A 17,384-nucleotide genomic window follows, 5' to 3' on the forward strand; every position below is an offset into this window, starting at 1 on the left:
CAGTGGAGGTATTCAAATTGGAACCCCATCAGTTTAAATGCGAGAGGACTCATGGCAAAGCATTCCCCAGGAAGGGCCCTCGCATCTTTGGAATTCACTTCCTTCCTTGGTCCATTAAGCCTGCATTTTTTTAATCTTCCTGGTACACTGCAAAATACACCTCATTTCACAAGCTGTTAAAGTGGATCAAGGGGCAGCAAATGAAGGGTTTGATTCAAGATTATTATTTAGATTGTCTGCTGGCTTTATACTAATAATGGGGTGTTGGCAGTGCCATAAGGTTGGTCATTATCTTAATTTTTGTCGGCAATATTGTCACTGCAATAGCTGTGGAGAGATTAGGGTTCCAGATTAGCATTATAAAATCAGAATTTAAACACATATAACTGAGAGCCTTATTGGCACCTTGAGAGGGACTGTTAGCAGAAGAGGAGCTCAGACAGCCATTCCATAAAGATGCTGGTGGACAGCAAGCAAGCAAGACAGAGCTTAGATACTCAAATTGGTCTCAAAAGGGACAGAATAACTGAGGAACCTTAAGGCAACATGTGTTTGCCCTCAAACTGTGCACTTGTATTGGTCACTTGTTGTCTGTGCAAATTATGGAAGTAAAATCCCATCTAGACTGACCAATGTCCACTCAGAAAAAGTGGCAACGTTCTTGCCCTCTATTTTGTTATAGATCTGTGGCCCAATCTGGGAACTGGGACTTCAAAAGTGTAATAGCTCTTGCTATATAGCAGCTTATTTTTAATAGGACATTTAAAACAAACGAACAAAAACCCACAGAAAAAAAATAGTCCAGGAAGGGAGCAAATTTTGGATGTCACCCACTTTTCTACCTAGTTTATCATTAACGCAAGTTTTTTTATAAATAAAAAACATTGAAGGATCCTTTATTCACAACAAAAAATGTAAAATGTAAGCATAGCTTCATTAGATAAAAATTATTTTTGAACCTGAAGAAAAACTTTCAAAAATGATATGTATTGTTTTAAACATACAACTTGAAAAAAAAAATCCAGCTGATATTTCCTACCTCCCAACACCTTTGTTCTCTCTTCCTCTTTGGTAAATGAAAACTTAAACAAATTAAGTTAATCATTCAGAAGCCAAACATGGTTTCTTGTAAGGCTCTAAACAAAAACCTCTGGGTCAAATCACGTGAGGACTGAGCCCTTTATTTGCAGCTTTGAAGGTGACTGTGGTTTTAAAAACCTCTCACTGCCTGAACTATCTTGTCCTTAATCGAGACCATTTTGCCTTTTGAACTACAGGAGCATTTCCATCAACATCCAAATCTCATTAGTGGCTGAAGGGAGGTGTGAGAGTTAATGCTCTGAAATTTAACATAGCATGTCTTTCCTTTTCACCTCTATCTCCTATATTATCTCCATCAAGACCTACCAGATACTTCCCAATCAACTACTCCTAATGATAAAACATGCTTAGAAGATCAAAGCTAAGCCTCTCGCTCCTTTAGCTCCCAGGAACAATTTTGATATATGCAATGAGCACAGTTGTTAATAAGTGAATCATTCAGTTGTATTGAATTAAACTATGAAGAAATTTATAATAACCTTGTGTTTGAGAATTAGAATAGAAGAACATACATTATAACATAATATTGTCTATTCATATATTATACTTGGGAAGGGTTGTTTTTTTTAAAACACATTTGGGGTCAAATTATGGTCTGAGTTACAATTCAGCAGCCCTTCTGAATGAAGTAGGATTGCACAGGCATACTCAGAGTAAAATTTGGCTCTGTATATAGGAACAAATAAACCACTGACAAAGGATACCCTGGCCAAAATCATGAGATTTCATGTTAATGGAATAGGAATCAGGAGTACACTAGATACACACAGCTGAATGCATTCATCGAAGAAGCCCTAGAATACACAGGCATCATTTAATGCAAATACACTTCCTAATTACATGCACGTTCAAATTTTCTAATTAAACAGGACTTGCTTTGGTCAATACTGTGATGTGACTGTGGTCAGAATTCTATCATGCACAGAGATGCAGATGTTGTAAATTGCTTACATTTTGGCTTTTTAAAATCCTCAACATCTGTTGAAAGAGAGACTTCCAAGGTTTCCTAATGTGCCATGATTTAACAACATTTTTATAGTACTGTAACAAACTCCACATCACTTCAAACTTGTAATTTACTGCCTGTCTAAAGACATATATGCCAAATTAAAAAAAAAAGTCCATAGATTCATAGATTCATAGATATTTAGGTCAGAAGGGACCATTATGATCATCTAGTCTGACCTCCTGCACAATGCAGGCCACAGAATTTCACCCACCACTCCTACAAAAAAAACCCTCACACCTATATCTGTGCTATTGAAGTCCTCAAATCGTAGTTTAAAGACTTCAAGGAGCAGAGAATCCTCCAGCCAGTGACCCGTGCCCCATGCTACAGAGGAAGGCGAAAAACCTCCAGGGCTTCTGCCAATCTACCCTGCGGGAAAATTCCTTCCCGACCCCAAATATGGTGATCAGCTAAACCCTGAGCATATGGGCAAGTTTCATCAGCCAGATACTACAGAAAATTCTTTCCTGGGTAACTCGGATCTCACCCCATCTAATAGCCCATCACAGGTCATTGAGCCTATTTACCATGAATAATTAATTACCAAAACCATGTTATCCCATCATACCATCTCCTCCATAAACTTATCGAGTTTAATCTTAAAGCCAGATAGATCTTTTGCCCCCACTGCTTCCCTTGGAAGCCTATTACAAAACTTCATTCCTCTGATGGTTAAAAACCTTCGTCTAATTTCTAGTCTAAATTTCCTAGTGGCCAGTTTATATCCATTTGTTCTTGTGTCCACATTGGTACTTAGCTTAAATAATTCCTCTCCCTCTCTGGTATTTATCCCTCTGATATATTTAAGAGAGCAATCATATCTCCTCTCAATCTTCTTTTAGTTAGGCTAAACAAGCCAAGCTCCCTGAGTCTCCTTTCATAAGACAAGTTTTCCATTCCTCGCATCATCCTAGTAGCCCTTCTCTGTACCTGTTCCAGTTTGAATTCATCCTTCTTAAACATGGGAGACCAGAACTGCACACAGTATTCCAGATGAGGTCTCACCAGTGCCTTGTATAACGGTACTAAAACCTCCTTATCCCTACTGGAAATACCTCTCCTGATGCATCCCAAGACCGCAGTAGCTTTTTTCACAGCCATATCACATTGGCAGCTCATAGTCATCCTATGATCAACCAATACTCCAAGGTCCTTTTCCTCCTCCGTTACTTCTAATTGATGCGTCCCTAGCTTATAACTAAAATTCTTGTTATTAATCCCTAAATGCATGACCTTACACTTCTCACTATTAAATTTTATCCTATTACTATTACTCCAGTTTACAAGGTCATCCAGATCCTCCTGTAGGGTATTGCTGTCCTTCTCTAAATTGGCAATAACTCCCAGCTTTGTATCATCTGCAAACTTTATTAGCACACTCCCACTTTTTGTGCCAAGGTCAGTAATAAAAAGGTTAAATAAGATTGGTCCCAAAACCGATCCTTGAGGAACTCCACTGGTAACCTCCCTCCAGCCTGACAGTTCACCTTTCAGTAGGACCCGTTGTAGTCTCCCCTTTAACCAATTCCTTATCCACCTTTCAGTTTTCCTACTGATCCCCATCTTATCCAATTTAACTAATAATTCCCCATGTGGCACGGTATCAAATACCTTACTAAAATCTAGGTAAATTAGATCCACTGCGTTTCCTTTGTCTAAAAAATCTGTTACTTTCTCAAAGAAGGAGATCAGGTTGGTTTGGCACGAACTACCTTTTGTAAAACCATGTTGTATTTTGTCCCATTTACCACTGACTTCAATGTCCTTAACTACCTTCTCCTTCAAAATTTTTTCCAAGACCTTGCATACTACAGATGTCAAACTAACAGGCCTATAATTACCAGGATCACTTTTTTCCCTTTCTTAAAAATAGGAACTATGTTAGCAATTCTCCAATCATACGGTACAACCCCTGAGTTTACAGATTCATTAAAAATTCTTGCTAATGAGCTTGCAATTTCTTGTGCCAATTCCTTTAATATTCTTTAATATTTAATAAGGAAAATTATTTCCCAACAAGGAAAAAAAACAGATTTTCTTAGAAAAAAACAGATTTTCTGAAACAGAATGAAATTTTTGGAAATGGGCTTTTTATTACTTAACCAAGTTATATTTAATTAACTCAAAATGTTTGAAAAACAAGCATTTCTCTGGAAGGATTAACACTTCAAAACTTTGCACATTATTCTAGGAAGTGAAAGGCTGTATTTCTGATAGTTAAGACTGGGGACCAAAAATCCAGGTTCCGGCATTCTACTCCAAGCTCTGCTCTAATTACCTGTGTAATCTGGGTCACTTAACCTCCCTGTGTCTCGGTGTATCAATCTGTAAATAATATGCAATAAAATTTACCTCACAGCAGTGCTGAGAGGTATAATTAATTAATATTTCTAAAGCACTCTGCAATCCTTGAATAGAAGGAGCCATGTAAGTGCAAAGGAAAGTTCTACAAAGTAAAAATTCTCATGGTTACAACCACAGTTGTTCACTAATGGAAAGTTAGCAGATGATCCATCTAAAGCACTGGAAAACCACAGCACTCCCATCATAAATTACTAGCTCAAAAAATAGAGAACTCTAATTAGATTAAGATTTCTTGTAATATTAAAATATTATTTATAATTATACAGTTAATCCACAAGAACATTCCCCAAATACTTCTTAAAAATTGAAAGTAGACCAGAATATAACTCTTCCAGTAATATTTTAGACCAGATTTAAACAAAATCCATATTTATCCTATGATCATTGCATCCTAAATAGATTAACTCTGTGCTCATAAGTGAAGAGGGATAATAAAACTTCTCTTAGTCTTTATGCTCTGTAGTCATGTTTGTGTCTTTCTTTTGCAAGATCTCAGTTAGGTTTTGGCTGCGCAAAAGCAAGAGCAAAACTGGGTGAATGAATCCAAGTTCCATTTTATCCAAAGTATCCTACCTCAGGAGGGTAAAGAAAATGTTTTAGGTAGTCAGGTTTTGGTTTTACTTAAGTAAACCCAGTGTCATTTGGATCGGGTTTTTGTTTTTATACTGCGACCCCCTTTGACCCAAGTAGTTTGGGTTTTGCAGGTTTTTTTCCAGTCAGGTGGAGAAATTGATGATGAAGTCAGGTGTTTCTTTGATGAGATTCTTTTTATTTAAAAAGTATGTACAAATTCCTGTTTTCCTGAACACAAAAGAAATCAAATAACAAAAGACCGTTTCTTCGCTCATGGTTCCAAGCCCCTTTTCACCAGAACTCTACCCAAAAGCGCTCTCTCTTAGCTTTTCTCACGGCCATGCTCCCAGTGCTTGTTCAGGCTGGATCTTATGCTACCTTGTCTTTCAGCATCTCTGCTCTTACTACCTTTCCTCTCACAGACATACCACCTTCACAAAACAATAGCCAGCAAAAGCTCTCCACCCATCTGTGCCTTGCACATGCCTATGTTTTAGGCTCTGATATATGCCTGTCTTTGAGAATGGAATCCTCTTCTGTTTCAGCTACCTGGTTACCTAAAGGAGCTTACTGGCTTCTTACAACTATCCTAAATGAAGGGTGGTAGTTACACTCCCCAGTATCAATGAGGTTTAACCCAACCCATAGCAATATGAACTGGAGTTCAGAAGGGGTTGGATCAAAAGTTACGGGTTTGGCCAGCTCTATAAAAATACAGAAGGATGTACTAATGCTCTACTGATATATGGATAGGCTGATTTATCCATAAAAATTCTCTGTATTTCTATTTTATATTTTCCATTTGCAGTGGATGAGTGCAGGGAAAAGTCTTACCATTCAAGCCCACACAAGCACTCAGGGCATCTACAGTTACGCCTTAACCACAGAATTTGTTCCCAGAGCTGAAACAACAGATCCTTTTTATTAAATGTAAGTGCTGATCTTCACATTAGTACTGCCACCAAGATAAGTAAATGATCTGCTAGCAAATGGTTATTCTGTGATTACTGGCAGAGTTCTCAGCACTGGACAGATGCAATTCTTAGAAAGATCAGAGTGTGCTCATTTATGGAAATGGCATTGTGTTATTCCAAGTATCTTCAACCACTAGCAAAATACCAGCAGCTTCTGAACTCCCAATAAAAAAAATGCCACACATGGGCCCTTATTCCTCTTCCTCCACCCCCTCAAAACACACACAAGATATGAGTAGCTGTTAGCAAAGTCAGTGGAAGCTACCTAAATGTTGTGGGACCTTTGGACCACCCTAACCCCTTCATATCACTCATACAGAGATACAAGGAAAAGATACTGGCATTCAGTGGTGATAAAGTTTGGTTCAATAATTAGCACGCGATACAAATAATCTTTTTTTTCTTCTTATAAATAGCTGTGCTCAGTGCCTCTCTCAGGTGAAAAACAATCGAGTTTTAAAATCATACAATTTCAGCAAACACCTTTGATCTTTTTCAGTATCCTGTTACTAATCTACCCTACCACTGATGAAGAAATATGCAAAATCTAAAATGAACAACAAAGCCTTGTTCTAGCTGGACACTGATGCATTACAGAATACTGTAGGTCACAGCAAGAGTAAATCATTTCCCAATACCATATTATCCAAAACCACAGATTACAAGCACAGAATACGTCCTCTGTTATCTGCTTACCTGATAAGGAACAATACTGCCGTGAGCAGTACCCCACCGCTTTGCTTCCATTTTGCAATTAAGGTAATTAGCTGCTATATGGGTAAGACATGCAACCTGCAAGAAGAGGTAAAGGACAAATATTCAGGGAGACATCAACCTTTCCTGCCATTTTTTTTTTATTTTTTTTCAGTCTGTCAGACAACTGTCATCTTACTTTAATTCACATTTCATATAGATTCCATATATTCAATAGTATGACTTGTGTTAGTAAGTGCTACTCAATGAACAGGCAAAGTAACCAATGTCCATTAATTCCAATAAACAACACTTGGTGCTTCTATAGCATTTCAAAGTAATTTAAAAGCATGGGCAAACGAAGCATCACACAACCCTGTGAGGTCGGGCAGTATTATCATGACTATTTTACAGCATGATCAGCTGAGGCAAAGAAAGCTGCAATGACTTGCCCAAAGCCAGACAGGAAGCAGTGACAAAGCTGGAAATAAAACTCACATTTCCTGACTCTCATTCCTATGCTTAAGTCACAAAACTATCCTTCCCCTATCACAGGATTATCCTTTTCTCTTCCCCATCCTTCTTCTACTATACAGGCTAAGCCACAGAAGATATTTCAGGATTCTACCACTCACCACATGATCTGTAATATTAATTATGCAGCAAATCTCAATAAATCATTTGCCATCAGAAGATGAGGAGATTTATCAAGTTGTTACTCAAAGACAACTGTTGAAAAATATGGCATGCTAAATTTAGTATCCAGAGTCTGAGGGGGTGAATCTGAAAGTAATCTGTACTTTATAACAGCAAAAGTGTATTTTAGGGGGGAGGGAGGAGAAGGTTAACATCTATGATGTGGTCATGCCTGAAAATCAGAGGTTCTCTTGCAATTAATGGCAGATTTGCCACTAATTGGAAGAATGCAGGATGTGACTGTTAAGTTTGTAACTATATGTCTGCAAGCCAAACAATACATTAGAACATTACTTTCATCAAGGTAATGTGAAGGCTATGTAATTTCAGACTAACCTTTTCAAAAAATACTCTTTAAATTACTAATAATGAGCCATTTTAACAACAACGGTTTATTTTAGACAATAGAGCATAGTATTCTTTGGGCCAATTCTGATTTTCTTCAGATTTCTTCCCCGGATGTGTGCAAATTAACACTGTTTTCAAAATGGTTATAGATATTTTGAGTCTGTATTTCAATGACCATGAGCCCTCGGCAACTACCCATACAAATTACAGCTAAGAGAAGCAACAGGAAGGGTGTGTAAAGGGGTTGCAAATGAATTAGTATGGTCTGCACTAAAGCACATAGCTCATGATGATATTTACCTCAAGCTCCACCCAATATAACGTTATGCAATACCATGAATTATAGAGTGCCTGGAAGCAAGATGCCACGACTCTCTCCCCAATTACTTTTCTAGTTGTCTCTTTTCCCACACACCCTAAAAGGACAGCTAGTATCTGTCCTTTTATTTTTAAAGAGAGAAGCAACAGAATGGTGAAATTGCAGCCCAGGCGAGACACGCAGCCCTAATTCACTCATAAAGCAGCCCAGCAGAAAACACAGGGAAAATATAAACCAGCTGAGTGTTCAGTTACCTACCAAAAAGCTTTGGTCACCCACATAAATCCAACTACAAATACAATACAATTCTCTATACATTTTGTAAAAGACTGTGTTTTTATTATGCATGTGCTGTCCAGAAAGGATACCATAACTAGATTTCAGCTGCAACCCACATCATCTGACTGTGACCTCAACACATCTAAAAGGCAAACAAAACCTAGTCAGTATTTCAACAGGAGACAGACACCCTGCCTCCCATGGAAAACCTAGGTGATGCACAAATTGACACTGGTGATTCAGTAGGTGGTACTCCTCCCTCTGGTTCACAACTAATGTCCCAACAACATGTGAAGAAACACTGTGTTGTTACAGGTGTCTTTTGGATGAGACATAAAACCAATGTTCTGAGGACTTGTGAAAAGTAGGCATTTTAGCCCCAGTGTCTTGGACATTTTCCAATTTCCCTAGCAAAATTCCTTCTGCAATTGCAAATGATTATGGAATTCTTACCATATTCTTGTCCCAAAATGTTTTATTCTGTTATGGTACAAAGTTAGACTTTTGCAGTGTTTCACCCCGAGAGGTGTCTGCATTTCAGTCGTAGGTGAGATGTATAATACGGGCCACGACAATTAAGCTTGCAACCAAGACTTATTTTACACACAGACATTTAACTTTTCCCAGAACTAACATTTCCCTCTGGAAACTATCTTGTTGAATTCTAGGTAGCACATTGTGAGTTAAATCCTGGCCCTGCTGAAGTCATTAGGGATTCTGCCTTTGACTTTAATGGAGCCAGGATTTCAATTCCCCCCTCACCCGTAATATCAGTTTCATAAAACAAATATTTTTCAAGTTATTGGAAGTTACAAAAAAGAGAGAGAGAGAGAGTGCTTTTAAATTTTTTTATAGTGTCTTCCAATTTTTCCCATTGAATGCCAGTGAAAATGACGTATGGTCAGAAGCTAAAATAGGGAAAGAACGACTTAAAAATTACTTAGACAAGTTAGATGTCTTCAAGTCACCAGGACCTAATGAAATACCTCCTAGAATATTCAAGGAGCTGACTGAGGAGATATCTGAGCCTTAGCGATTATATTTGAAGAGTCATGGAAAACAAGAGAGATTCCAAAGGACCAGAAAAGGGCAAATATAGTGCCAAACTATAAAAAGGAATAAGGACAACCCAGGCAATTACAGACCAGTCAGCTTAACTTCAGTACCCAGAAAGATAATTATTAAGCAATCAATTTGGAAAATAACCAGAAGATAGTAAGGTGATAAGTAACAATCAGCATGGATTTGTCAATAATAAAAAATGTTAAACCAACCTAATAGCTTTATTTAACAGAGTAACAAGCCTTGTGGATCGGAGGGAAGCAGTATTGATGTGGAACACTTGACTTTAGTAAGGCTTTTGATACTGTCTTGCATGACCATCTCAAACAAACTAGGGAAATACAACCTAGATGGAGCTACTAGAAGACAGGTGCATAACTGGTTGAAAAACCATTCCCAGAGACTAGCTAACAGTGGTGCACAGTCAAGCTGGAAGGGCATAATGAGTGGTGTCCCACAGGGATCAGTTCTGGGCCCAGTTCTGTTCAATATCTTCATCAATGATTTAGATAATGACATAGAGAGTACACTTATAAAGTCTGTGGATGATACCAAGTTGGGAGAGGTTGCAAAAGCTTTGGAGGATAGGATTAAAATTCAAAATGATCTGGACAAACTGAGGAAATGGTCTGAAGTAAATAGAATGAAATTCAATATGGACAAGTGCAAAGTACTAAGTACTCCACTTAGCAGGGAACAATCAGTTGCACACATATAAAATAGGAAATGACTGCCTAGGAAAGAGTACGGCAGAAAGGGATCTGGGGGTCAGAGTGGATCACAAGCTAAATATGAGTCAACAGTGTAACACTGTTGCAAAAAAAGCAAACATTATTTTGGGATGTAGCAGGAGTGTTGTAAGCAAGACACGAGAAGGAATTCCTCCACTCTAGTCTGTGCTGATTATGCCTCAGCTGGAATACTGTGTCCAGTTCTGGGTGCCACATTTCAGGAAAGATGTGGACAAACTGAAGAAAGTCCAGAGAAGAGCAATAAAAATGATTAAAAGTCTAGAAAACATGGTCTATGAGGGAAGATTGAAAAAATTGGGTTTGTTTAGTCTGGAGAAGAGAAGACTGAGAGGGGACATGATAACAGTTTTCACGCACATAAAGGGTTGTTACAAGCAGGAAGGAGGTAAATTATTCTCATTAACCTCTGAGGATAGGACAAGAAGCAATGGGCTTACATTGCAGCAAGGGCAGTTTAGGTTGGACATTAGGAAAAACTTCCTAATGGTAGTCAAGGTAGTTCAGAACTGGAATAAATTACCTAGGGGGGTTGTGGAATCTCCATCATTGGAGATTAAGAGCAGGTTAGGGATGTCAGGGATGGTCTAGATAATACTTAGTCCTGCCATAAGTGCAGAGAACTGGACTAGAAGAACCTCTTGAGGGTCCCTTCCAGACCTGCAATTCTATGATGCTAACAGATTAATACAACTGTTCTAGCACTAGCAAATTCACACTCATTCATGTCCACAGGCACTTGTGCTCACTACAGTAGAGAAGAAAAAGAAATATAAAACACAAGAAGGATTATTGACAATCTTCCTCAGTACTGACTGGATCTCCACCAGCAAAGCTGCTGGGCAAAGACGTTTGTGTCAGCAACAACAGGCAACGAGTCCAAGGGGGAGGCAGGAACCCTGTGCAGCTTAGTAGAGCCTCAATGCACTTGGAGCTAGACCTTGCCCCCACACCAGCTGAGGCCCCGATTCAGCAAGGTACTTAAGCACATGCATATTTTTTAACACATGAATAATCCCACTGAACTCAAGCTACTTTTAGGGTTAAAGTTGCACAAATGCCCAAATACCTTGCTCAGTCGGGGCTTGAATTACTTGAGACTGGGATTTTCAAATGGGGCCTATGGGAGTTAGGTGCTCATCTCCCATTGACTTTCCGTATGAGTTGGGCACCTAACTCCCCGAGGCCCCTTTGAAAATCCTAGTTGAAAGTTTCATGATTATACAAATAACGTTGTCTTAGAACACATCCAATTTAGCTCTTCAGTGCTTTATGTCTTATGTAATAAATGTGAAGTGTTTAACTGCATCAGCTCATAGCCACTTTGCAACTTCAATCAAATATCTTTAACAAATTCATTAGACTTAAAAGCTACTCCTCTCTTAGAATCGTAGAAATGTGGGGCTGGAAAGGCCCTTGAGAGGCCATCAATTCCCACCCCTCATCCTGAGGCAGGATCAAGTACACCCAGACCATCCTTGACAGGTGTCAGGGCTGGCCTTAGGGGTGGGCCACCTGGATAACCGCCCAGGGGCGCCATGGTCAAGAGGGCGCCATGCGACAGCACAGAAGTGCTCACTGCTGGTATAAAGTCAGAAACTACTCCTGGCTGGCAGGGAAGTGCCATGGGGGGTGGGGGGTGCCCACTTCCTGCTTTTTTCTGTCTGCTTCATCCTGATGGAGAAATGGGGGTGGGGAGGGGCAAGTGGCAATACACAGATACTGCTTCCCCCCCTCCACATTCCTCCGCACCCCACTAGGGGGCTGTGAGAGAGGGAGCAAGGAGCAACACCAACCACTCCATGTGTCCAGGTCACTTTCCCCAGCTGGGCTATGCTGTGAGGCGAACATCAGGAGCCGCTGCTCTGCTGTCCTCCCCATACGCAGCCCAGGTGGGGAAAGTGACCGGGATGCAGGGAGTCTTGACATCGCTTCTCACTCCCCACCTCACAGCCCCCTAGGGGTGCATGGAGCAGCAGCCCTGGAGCACGCGAGCGAGCAGCAATGCCAGCTGCTCCATGCATCCACATCAGTTTCCCTATGTGGGCACAGGCAGGGAGTGCAGCAGTTGGGGTGCAAGGGCCACAGTGTAGGGATTAGGGCATAGGGGGTACTGGAGTAATAGTAATAGGATGAAATTTAATAGTGAAAAGTGCAAGGTGAGATTAGTTAGGGATTAATAACAAGAATTTATGTTATAAACTGGGGACGCATTACTTGGAAGTAACAGAGGAGGAGAAGGACCTCGGAGTATTGGTTGATCACAGGATGACTATGAGCCGCCAATGTGATATAGCCGTGAAAAACCTAATGCGGTCTTGGGATGCATCAGGCGAGGTATTTCCAGTGGAGATAAGGAGGTGTTAGTACCATTATACAAGGCACTGGTGAGACCTCATCTGGAATATTGTGTGCAGTTCTGGTCTCCCATGTTTAAGAAAGATGAATTTAAACTGGAACAGGTACAGAGAAGGGCTAATAGGATAATCTGAGGAATGGAAAACCTGTTTTATGAAAGGAGACTCAATGAGCTTGGCTTATTTAGCCTAACCAAAAGAAGGCTGAGAGGAGATATGATTGCTATCTATAAATATATCAGAGGGATAAATACCATGGAGGGAGAAGAATTATTTAAGCTCAGTACCAATGTGGACACAAGAACAAATGGATATAAACTGGCCATCAGGAAGTTTAGACTTGAAATTAGACGAAGGTTTCTAACCTTCAGAGGAGTGAAGTTCTGGAACAGCCTTCCAAGGGGTGCAGTGGGGGCAAAAGACATATCTGGCTTCAAGACAAAGTTTGATAAGTTTATGGAGGAGATGAGATGATGGGAGAGTCTAATTTGGTAATTAACTGATCTTCGACTACTAGCGGTAAGATATGCCCATTGGCCTGTGATGGGATGTTAGATAGGGTGGGATCTGAGTTACTACAGAGAATTCTTTCCTGGGTGTCTGGCTGGTGAGTCTTGCCCACATGCTCAGGGTTTAGCTGATCACCAAATTTGGGGTTGGGAAGGAATTTTACCCCAGGGTAGATTGGCAGAAGCCCTGCGGGTTTTTCACCTTCCTCTGCAGCGTGGGGCACAGGTCACTTGCTGGAGGATTCTCTGCAGCTTGAAGTCTTTAAACCATGATTTGAGGACTTCAATAGCTCAGACATAAGTTAGGGGTTTGTAACAGGAGTTGGTGGGTGAGATTCCATGGCCTGCGTTGTGCAGGTGGTCAGACTAGACGATCATAATGACCCCTTCTGCCCTTAAAGTCTATGATTCTATACAGTGTAGGGGTTAGGGCACAGGGGGTACAGTGTAGGGGTTAGAGGCACAGGAGGGGACAGAGCTTAGGGGTACAGGAGGGAAGTTCAGGGATTGGGGCAAAGGGGGTACAGTGCAGGAGTTGGGGTGAAGGAGGGGGGTGAAGGGGTTGGGGAACCTGGGGAGCTTTGGGGGCCAAGGGCAATGGGGGGCTGGGGTGCCAAAATACAAGTTTGCCCAGGGTGCCATTTTCACCTACAGCCGGCCCTCTAACCTGTTCTCAAAAGCCTTCAGTGATGGGGATTCCACAACCTCCCTTCAAAACCAATTCCAGAGCTTAACTCCCCTTATAGTCGAAAGTTTCTCCGACTATCTAATGTTAATCTCCATTGCTGCAGATTAAGCCCATTACCTCCTATCCTGCCTTTGGTGGACAAGGAGAACAACTGATCCCCATCCTCTTCATAACAGCCCCTAACATATTTGAAGATCGTTAGCAGGTCCCGATCCCCCATATTCTCCTTTTCTTAAGACTGAACATGCACATTTTTTTTAACCTTTCCTCATAGGTCAGGCCTTCCAACAGCTTGTGAAGCTGCGATGCTTTGCATGGTCCCCAGGCTGTCTGGCTTTTCTTCATCTCTCTCTCTCTCTCTTGCATACTTAACTATGACCAACAAGACATACTCACAAAGTCTTTCAGAATATACATGGCTAACATATGATTTATGTAAAGCACATAATTAGGCTGGAACAGTATACCCATTTATCTTGTTGATCAAAGTTAAGGCTGTTAATAAGTACATAAAGTGGATTTCCTCATCTATATTATTGTTAGCCAAATGATGAACTGTAAGCGTAATGGAATAATTATTTAAAATTACCTTAACTCTACATTTCCATACATTTTAACTTTCAGTTTTATGTGTTTTGTATAAACGCTATACTACTGTCATTACCTTTACCATATGTTGTTTAAGTATTTTGTGTACTTTATCTATTATCTATCTATCTTATTATTATTAAGTATTTTTGTTTAGTCTGTACTTAAAGCTATTTTCTTAAAACACTACAGGCCTGTTTTAATTTTAATAAGGAACAAACCCAGAAGAGCAACTTCTGTACCTGTAAACACTAAACTAGATGTAATTCAATGATAAAGTAATCACTGTATTCATTTGCCTGCACAGGCAGATGTACCTACTGTAAATGTATATTATCAAGTGTCTATACAGAGACTATTTTTTTTTAAACTCAGCGAAGGGAACACACACATTTACATTCCTTTGCCAAATTACTGATGATGGTCAAATCATATGTTTACTTTACATACCTACCTAAACCAGGAAAAAAAAAGAGCTACATTAAGGTTTGAAAAACTATATTCAGACAGAGACAATCAGACAGATGAGGAAACTGGATACCAAATGCCAGAAGGTAAGAGCAGACAGCGAAAAGAGACAGAGTTTCAAAAGATATTTTTTTAAGACAGCACATCAAACAAAATGTATTACAATGAGTTCACTGACTCAATCAATCATTTATGTGTAAGCTCAATAAGTGGGCAGGAAAAACAGAAAAATGTGATGAGTAAGCAGAAAGATGAAAAAACAACATTTTCAGTTAGACTGTTTCCTTTCTTATCCTTCCAAAGTAGTGTCTATTTTATTTTCATACTTCCTTATCAGGCTTTGATTCATATCCAAGTTAATTTTATTTCCTCTCTGCCTTTGGATTTGTTGGGGGAAAATGTAAGCTGCTTTATAGAAACTTTGATACAAGATACAAAAATCTATATAATGCCTTATAAGTTTTAAGGCACTTCCCTATGTGCAGCATAGATATCCTTTTACAACATACTGTGAAACCTGCTTATAGAATACTCAGTTTTTAATTTATAGCATTGTAGAACAAAAGCCCTGAATTGTTTCCTTGTGTTGCAGTGCAAAAATGCTAGTGACTCTGCTTATGCCTTTACTTTATTGCTCTGTGAAAAAGTATCTTCCTCTCACTTCCTGAAAGGCTACTAAAAACCGTCCAATTAAGGGCCTGACCCTCAGCCAGTGCAAATCAACATAGCTGCACTGAACTCAAAGGTGGTACACTGATTTACACCATCCAAAGATCTGATCATTAGTGTTTTATTGATCATCAGGGTGTTTTTCCCCACTACATGCTGCAATAATGGGCCTTGAACCCGGTAAGCTAACATACAGGCTTGATTCTTCTGGGGAGGGCGGTGTGAAGGAGGGAAAGTTCATTCCTTTCTCTTATCCCTTTTCTGAGTCTCAGTTGTGCTTAGTTGTGCAAAAAAAGATTCCTTTGGTCAGTACATTAAAAAAAAAAAATTCACCTAGAAGATCCTGAACCCACTTAAGTCAATGGGAGTTTTTGCCACTGAATTCAGTGAGAGCAGGAGGAAGACCTTTGAAAGTTTGCTTTCATTCCACTGCTTACAGGTACAGTACACCTGCTTAATACGGTCATATTACTTTAAAGGAGGAATGTATTCTTGCCTATTAGGCACATTTCTCATAATATGGATATCCAGTTCATGTTCACTTATCCACACTGCAAGACTGATAAATTTAAGCACTGAATTGCCTCCTGCAAATAAGAAATAGTCCCCACCACAGAGGCAGTCTTCTCAAGATGGTAAGCTCATTAACACTGATTAGACCATATCTAGATATAATAGCGTAAAGAATAAGGGGGCATTTTTCAAAAGGCACAAAAGGTAGTTAGCCCTCTTTAAAAGTCAAAGGGAGTTGGATGTCTAATTCTCATTTGTCCATTTAAAAACCCCCTCCCCCCCCCCAAACTTGTAGAAAATCTTTGAAGAAAATTTTCAACAAAAAAGTGACAAAATGTTGCAAGGTTTTTTTTATTATTATTGTTGTTTTGTTTTGGCTGTTTTTCAACCGCTCTAATAAAAATATAACTGACACTTCATAGAATCATAGAATACCAGGGTTGGAAGGGACCTCAGGAGGTCATCTAGTCCAATCCCCTGCTCAAAGCAGGACCAATCCCCAATATTTGCCCCAGATCCCAAATGGCCCCCTCAAGGATTGAACTCACAATCTTGGGTTTAGCAGGCCAATGCTCAAACCACTGAGCTACCACTTGTACAGGTAAGAGGAAATTTTACCTCTCGATCCATCTGGATACCAATAAATCTAGAAGACGCTACTGGGAATTCACAAGCCATAATGAAAACTATCCCAAAAGAAATAAAAGGGTTTGAGGCAGGTTGGAGGTGACTGAAAGCTGTTGCCACCTAATGACTGCTTGGCAACCTGTGTGAAATCAGTTAGTGGGCTCAGTCCAGTTCTTACTGAAAAGGAGCTTACATCATAAAAAGCACCCTCAAAATTGGCAGCACTGCCAGCTATCTCTGCAGAGATCAAGAGCTTTAGTGGTATGGAGACTGAGCTGGCCTCTCAACCCTTCAGACTGTCCTTCCAGAACATAGCATTGGGAAAACTGGAGGGGCAGGAGAATGGAAACTTGCAGTGCTGATACCTGTACAGTACCTGTTCTATGCATAAAGGATTTTGGTCTCAAGGGATATCCATTCCGCAGCTTGATAAAATAGAACTCAAAAAATTCATTCAGTCTCGTTGGGATCTTCAAATGAGATTAAGGGAATTAGGCAGTCCTATTGACAGTCCCATTTAAAACTAGACTGGACAAAGTATTAGAAAATGTGCTATACAGGGAACAAACTTCGACAGGGAAAGTAACTGGGGACCTAAAAGGTCTTTTTCATCTCTATCTTCTATGAGACAGTACTTAACTTTGTTTCCAAGAAAAGTTTAAAAAATTAAAATACAAAAGTTACAACTAAATAAAAAAATGTATATAGCCAAATACAGATTTCAACGTAAGGCTGTAAAAACAGCAACACCTCAAAGAAATGTAAAGTCAGAATTGATCTTCCTTTTATTTATTCAGT

General features: G+C 39.7%; 1 protein-coding gene across 5 annotated transcripts in view; it reads right to left on the reverse strand.

The window, feature by feature from the left end:
- Positions 1–17,384, reverse strand: part of SUGCT (succinyl-CoA:glutarate-CoA transferase) — a 485,165-nt gene that overhangs the window by 372,720 nt on the left and 95,061 nt on the right. For 4 of the 5 annotated variants that reach the window (XM_084621188.1, XM_084621190.1, XM_084621191.1 and 1 more), the window contains exon 9: positions 6,718–6,813. The exons of the other annotated variant lie outside the window; for it this stretch is intronic. In XM_084621188.1, coding sequence (XP_084477314.1) covers positions 6,718–6,813 — 96 coding nt within the window. The remainder of the gene's footprint in view (positions 1–6,717; positions 6,814–17,384) is intronic. 5 annotated transcript variants of the gene reach the window in all.

This window comes from Lepidochelys olivacea (assembly GCF_965140295.1).
Source record: "Lepidochelys olivacea isolate rLepOli2 genome assembly, chromosome: 2".
In the NCBI taxonomy this organism is placed as follows: domain Eukaryota; kingdom Metazoa; phylum Chordata; order Testudines; family Cheloniidae; genus Lepidochelys; species Lepidochelys olivacea.